The sequence below is a fragment of the Coregonus lavaretus genome (genome assembly GCF_964263955.1).
Source record: "Coregonus lavaretus genome assembly, chromosome: 28".
NCBI lineage: Eukaryota > Metazoa > Chordata > Actinopteri > Salmoniformes > Salmonidae > Coregonus > Coregonus lavaretus.
Window position 1 is genome coordinate 36,329,893 of NC_140015.1, and position 6,952 is coordinate 36,336,844.

Consider the following 6,952-nt stretch of genomic DNA (forward strand, 5'->3'; position numbering starts at 1 on the left):
GAAATGAAGGCTATTCCATGCGAGAAATTGCCAAGAAACTGAAGATATCGTACAACGCTTTGTACTACTCCCTTCACAGAACAGCGCAAACTGGCTCTAACCAGAATAGAAAAAAAGAGGAGTGGGAGGCCCCGGTGTACAACTGAGCAAGAGGGCAAATACATTTGAGTGTCTAGTTTGAGAAACAGACACCTCACAGGTCCTCAACTGGCAGCTTCATTAAATAGTACCCGCAAAACACCAGTCTCAACGTCAACAGTGAAGAGGTGACTCCGGGATGCTGATCTAGGCAGAGTTGCAAAGAAAAAGTCCAGTGTCTGTGTTCTTTTGCCCATCTTAATATTTTATTTTTATTGGCCAGTCTGAGATATGGCTTTTTCTTTGCAACTCTGCCTAGAAGGTCAGCATCAGGAGTCGCCTCTTCACTGTTGACGTTGCCCTTTAAATACATCACTCCTTGCTTCAATTCACACCTCGCCACACCCACCAAATGGGAGCAAACATACCTCATAGTCCTGTTCAAGAGCTTACAAGAGACTTTTGTCGTTCAGTACAAAATGTTCAGCATCGTAGCAAACGTTCAAGCAAACGGAACGCACCTCTGCCGTTAGTGTACCATGGGTACCCTTTACTCTAGTTGTTTTCTAGACAATCAATCAATCAAATTGTATTTATCGCATGCGCCGAATACAACAAGTGTAGACTTTACAGTGAAATGCTTAATTGCTAGACCTTCCCAGCAATGGAGAGTTAAAAATAGAAAAATGTAAAACAAAAACTGTAACACAGAGGAATAGATACAAAATAAATAACAAAAATAAGGCTATATACAGCGAGTACCAGTACTGAGTTAATGTGCGGGGGTATGAGGTAGAGGAGGTAGATATGTACATGTAGGTAGGGGTAAAGTGACTTGGCAATCAGAATAGATAGTAAACAGAGTAGCAACAGCGTATGTGATGAGTGTTACAGTGTGTGTGTGGCATCAGTATGCATTTGTGTGTGAGTATATGTAGTGTGTGTGTGTGTGTGTGTGTGTGTGTGTGTGTGTGTGTGTGTGTGTTATGGAGTGGCAGCGTGTGTGTGGGTAGAGTCCAGTGAGTCAGAGTCAGACATCTCCTGGTGCAATATAGTGTTGCATGTTGTTGTATGTTTTGCCATTTTACGGTTGTATTGATCGCTTCTTGAGAGTATACGTTCCTTGTACTAACACTACATTTAACACATGTTCTAGTAGAGATACATCTACACTGAGCAAAAATATAAATGCAACATGTAAAGTGTTGGTCCCATGTTTCATGAGCTGAAATAAAAGATCCCAACCCCAAAGTTTTTACTTTTTTTAAAGAGCTCTTGGAAAATACATTTAGGAAAATAAGTTTTGAACTCTAGAAAGAGTTCCAAGTCGGGAACTCTGGCCTCTTGCTAGAGCTCCGACCTGAAGATCACTGATGTCATGATTCGACTTTGTTTATTTCCAGAGTTTTCAGTTGTCTTGAAAGCACCATATATCCAGAGAATGCCAGACTTTGATGACAAAATTTGCCCACAAGAAGGACCATCGCTCCACCTTCATGTTAAAGTGAACACAGCACAACAAGGTGAGTCCAAAAATTGTTTGTATGCTGCTGCATAAATGATGTAATATGCCAGGGAGATATGTATACTGTAGCTAAGAAAGTAATACTAAGTGTATGTTCTGTAGTTAGCTGTTAATAACCCATGTGCCTCACCCTCTTAATTTCTCATACGGTTCTGACTTGGTGGTGCACATGTAGCCTATAACCTGTTTTAGAGAAATGTTATCATCGAATATTGTAAGAGCTTTCATTGTCTGCTTATATGCCCCCTTTATTAATTATACGGTTCTGACTTGGTGTACAGGGAGAACATTGTAAGAACGGCCCATGTTCTGAATTCTGTCGCTGTACATTTCAAAAGTGCTGAACAAATAGTTATATTGTCACGTCTGTCTTAGCTCGCTCATTAAATCCCATTTTCATTTCTTTAATGGAATTTATATACATTACATTGGTCCAGATATGAGAACACACATGCAAACACACGCACCAGGGTCTGGCTTTTCCTGCCTCACCATAAGTTCTCACCATTGACCACACACCCTTCTTTAACAATTTGGAGCAGATAGAGGATCAGTTTGGCTTTTTCTATATTTTATTGACAAGGGAGACCTGGTCAGTGATCCTCATTCTGCCCTCCTCAGGCTTTGACACTGCAGGCCTGCATCGTCCAGAAGGGTCTTTCATTGAAGGACGGGGAAGAAGAGGAGGGTCTCAGCTGTTGTTCAAGCATTCTGATATGTTCTGCCCAGTTGTCCCTCAAACAGGCCTGCAGGTGCCATCAACCAGCCTGCATACCATCTGTGAGTTAACTGTGAGGATGGTCAAGGAAGAGAGGGAGAGCGAAAGAGAACAATATCACTGTTGAGCAGTCCATTTAAAATATTGTAAAACTGTTCTAGTCATATTGTCTCAGCACAGTAGGGTACAGAAGGCTGAGAGAGCTATGCAGACTTACAGTCATGGGGACAGGATTACTGCTTCTCATCAGGGTGTTGTAGGAGGTGGTAGTGCAGGACCTTCTCATCAGGGTGTTGTAGGAGGTGGTAGTGCAGGACCTTCTCATCAGGGTGTTGTAGGAGGTGGTAGTGCAGGACCTTCTCATCAGGGTGTTGTAGTAGGTGGTAGTGCAGGACCTTCTCATCAGGGTGTTGTAGGAGGTGGTAGTGCAGGACCTTGAGAACATAATGTCCACTGGATAGGGCTGAGTGACTGAACTGTGAGAATGGTCCTGTGGGCATGTGTGCGAGAGAGAGAATCAGTAATCAGGTAATATCAGACTGTCTCCGTATCATTGATCATCAGCCCACCTGACAGGGGGTATGTATACATTCAGAGAAGTAAGCCAATTGTTGTAGCAATAGTTGTGTTCACAACTGAAGAGTACAGCCTATGTCTGCCTTTCAGGGAGCAGGAGAGGATGTTGGTGAAGTATACCCAGACCAATAAAAAGGCTGATTTTAACTTCCTGTGTTGGATGATGTAACTACATGAAGTTCATGATGATCTGCTCAGATGACATACTGTGCCCTTCTCATTCCGGCACGTTCAGGACACACACACACACATCAGCAGTGATTATACCTTAATTGGATATTGTTGTATGTCTAAACAATAGCTAAGTTAGCTATGCAAAGTGTCAGATAGGTAACCATTTACATTAACTGCAGTTCATTATTACTCGTCAGCCAGACAGAAGATCTAGCTAGGTTAGCTACAGAAAGTAATGGAGAAATGTACCTTTCTGCAGCAGGTAGCTCTGGCCGGGCAGCTTCATCTTGTAGCAGGACTAACTTACTTCCACTAGCTACTACTAACTAGCATGACTATAGTCAGTAGCCAGCTAGTGCAAAACAACTTTGTTCAGTTGTTGTTGAGTTTATTCTATTGGCATGCTAACTTCATGATAAGTTCTGCATCTTAGCTAACATTAGTCTTTTTAAGTCTAATCCTTTCTTTGTGCTGCCAACCTAGGCTGTAATCGCCCCTCTAAGCTCCATGAATATTCTATGAGGGGGGCGTGTATTTCCGGGTATGAACAAAAACCAAAACATTGAATACATTTTGTTATTTGTTTTCCTTTATTCCAATTTTGAGAAAAGTCATTTGTCAAATTAAAAAATTAAAAAACAAACAGTTTTCTGTTTTTCACTCTCCGTTTTGACTCGGAAATCAAAATAACAAAACGTACACGCCACGGACCGAAAAGGAATTGCCAACATGACATTGATGTATTATTTGCTCATTTACATTTAAGATATAATAAAGTCGAAGAAATACTTCCATAGTGGTTGGATAAATGATATGTTTCAAATACTGTAGGTGTAGCTCTGCGGTGTACTATGTATGTTTGATATCTATGTCAAGTATCTTTTTTATTCAGCACTGTTCAATAGTGATGTGCAATAAGAATTTCATACAAAATGCTGGTACAGTGATATTCCTTTATTATGGTCATTTACCTGTACTTTACACAGATGTGACAATGCTGATTTCTCCAAACACCCTGAGAGATACCACAAATACAGCCCAGCGCAGGTGGAGGAGATGATCGTGAGACTATTTGATATCTCAGCCTGAGGTTGAGAACCTGCTTAGTTAGGTGATAATGTAAGGCCTTCACACTGCCTCTATAGGAAATAACACACTGTTGATTTGTTTCCACACTACTAATACTACAGCTACAGTCTCCATTACATGTATTATAATAATATAATATGCCATTTAGCAGACGCTTTTATCCAAAGCGACTTACAGTCATGTGTGCATACATTTTTACGTATGGGTGGTCCCGGGGATCGAACCCACTACCCTGGCGTTACAAGCGCCATGCTCTAAAAATTGAGCTACAGAGGACCGCGGTATTCATGTCTAATTGCTAAATGTATTATTCCACATATGACTGTCTAGTTTTAAACATGTTGAAATAAATCTTGTTAAAGCTCTAGTGAAGAATAAACACATCTATTTATTTCACACAGAAACTCAAAAGCTAGCTTCTTGCTAGTTCTTGCTAAATTTGTGAAGACCCAAACCATAGAGAATGATAGGCCTCTAGTGGCCAAACGCCTGTATTAGCATGGGCAGCACCATGGGTCTTTAACCATTTTGAAGTAATCAACTGGGTTAAGGAAGGATCACATGATTCCATCCTGGTCATCAGTAGGGATCAGCCAATGAATTATACTTGTGAGCAAACATTCCATAACTGCAGTAAATTGCCAACCTTGACTTTATACCTGTTCAAATTACACACTACATGTGGCAGTATGCACCCTTTCAGTTTGTTTGCCAACTCATAGAAGTAGTAGTAGTAGAAGAAGAAAATTGGCTACTTAAATGGAGATTGCCTCAATGGCGCTGCCGGTGCGCTCACAGACATCATAATGGGAATGATATAGGAATGCTTTCTCTATCATTCTCTAGGACCCAAACAGACAAATAAAGAATTTAGTTCTCCCAGAATTCTAAATGGTTGATCTCACACCGAGAACCAAAGGAGAAATATAAAATGACGGCTGTATAAACAATGAGGATGGTGAGATAGATACAGAAACAGATCAAGTCTACTTTGTTGGCAAAGCGATGGTGTCTAACTTCTTTCTGGTCTTGTGCAGCCATTTTGTTGAGAAACTTCACCACCTTCTGGAGGGGTGAATTCTTCTCTTCCTCTGAGGCTTTCAGTTTGATGACAGTAATATCAGGCCTGGATTCTAGACAAAGTAAATATAATATGAGTTAATATAACACGATAAACTAGGGGTGTGCCGAACTCATCATACTGGTATTTATAATCGTATTTACTCGTGATCGGAAAACCCGGAAGTGCGCTTTAAATGATGGTAAAGACTATACCTCAAGCGCAAATTAATGCGCTGTCACTCAGAGCGCATCCGTATGTTCTTTCACTCATCCACACAATGTTCAAAGAAATTATCCTGACAGCTGAAACTGCACATGCATATGCCTATGTAATGGGGAATTTAAGATGAATAATGTTAAACTCATATCTGTTGATGACCTGTTAAACTGCCAGTGTCAAATGTCTGCCAGTGTTGAATGTTATGGTTAAAGTTTGACGCCATTCTGGGCCGGGAACACTCTGATAATGTATCTGTGAGCCTGTGTGATTCTATAGCAGCTGATGTTGTCTGTATGGTGTCAATAGCCAGGGTCACTATGCCTTGTTTAGAGTTCCTAAAATATTTAGTGATATTGTTGACAGAATAGTTGTTCCTGATAGTGGTTATAAGGGCCTTCTTTAGGTAGATTTAGTGATATTGTTGACAGAACAGTTGTTCCTGATAGTGGTTATAAGGGCCTTCTTTAGGTAGATATAGTGATATTGTTGACAGAACAGTTGTTCCTGATAGTGGTTATAAGGGCCTTCTTTAGGTAGATATAGTGATATTGTTGACAGAACAGTTGTTCCTGATAGTGGTTATAAGGGCCTTCTTTAGGTAGATTTAGTGATATTGTTGACAGAACAGTTGTTCCTGATAGTGGTTATAAGGGCCTTCTTTAGGTAGATATAGTGATATTGTTGACAGAACAGTTGTTCCTGATAGTGGTTATAAGGGCCTTCTTTAGGTAGATTTAGTGATATTGTTGACAGAACAGTTGTTCCTGATAGTGGTTATAAGGGCCTTCTTTAGGTAGATTTAGTGATATTGTTGACAGAACAGTTGTTCCTGATAGTGGTTATAAGGGCCTTCTTTAGGTAGATTTAGTGATATTGTTGACAGAACAGTTGTTCCTGATAGTGGTTATAAGGGCCTTCTTTAGGTAGATTTAGTGATATTGTTGACAGAACAGTTGTTCCTGATAGTGGTTATAAGGGCCTTCTTTAGGTAGATATAGTGATATTGTTGACAGAACAGTTGTTCCTGATAGTGGTTATAAGGGCCTTCTTTAGGTAGATTTAGTGATATTGTTGACAGAACAGTTGTTCCTGATAGTGGTTATAAGGGCCTTCTTTAGGTAGATATAGTGATATTGTTGACAGAACAGTTGTTCCTGATAGTGGTTATAAGGGCCTTCTTTAGGTAGATATAGTGATATTGTTGACAGAACAGTTGTTCCTGATAGTGGTTATAAGGGCCTTCTTTAGGTAGATATAGTGATATTGTTGACAGAACAGTTGTTCCTGATAGTGGTTATAAGGGCCTTCTTTAGGTAGATTTAGTGATATTGTTGACAGAACAGTTGTTCCTGATAGTGGTTATAAGGGCCTTCTTTAGGTAGATATAGTGATATTGTTGACAGAACAGTTGTTCCTGATAGTGGTTATAAGGGCCTTCTTTAGGTAGATTTAGTGATATTGTTGACAGAACAGTTGTTCCTGATAGTGGTTATAAGGGCCTTCTTTAGGT

General features: G+C 40.1%; 1 protein-coding gene across 1 annotated transcript in view; it reads right to left on the reverse strand.

Moving 5' to 3' along the window:
* Positions 1 to 5,030: 5,030 nt before the first annotated feature.
* The window catches only part of LOC311103247 (5-hydroxytryptamine receptor 3A-like), a gene marked incomplete at its 3' end in the record, with an annotated part of 20,625 nt that continues 18,703 nt past the window's right edge, over positions 5,031 to 6,952 (reverse strand). The window contains exon 9 of the mRNA XM_084144786.1: positions 5,031 to 5,257. Coding sequence (XP_084000912.1) covers positions 5,031 to 5,257 — 227 coding nt within the window. The remainder of the gene's footprint in view (positions 5,258 to 6,952) is intronic.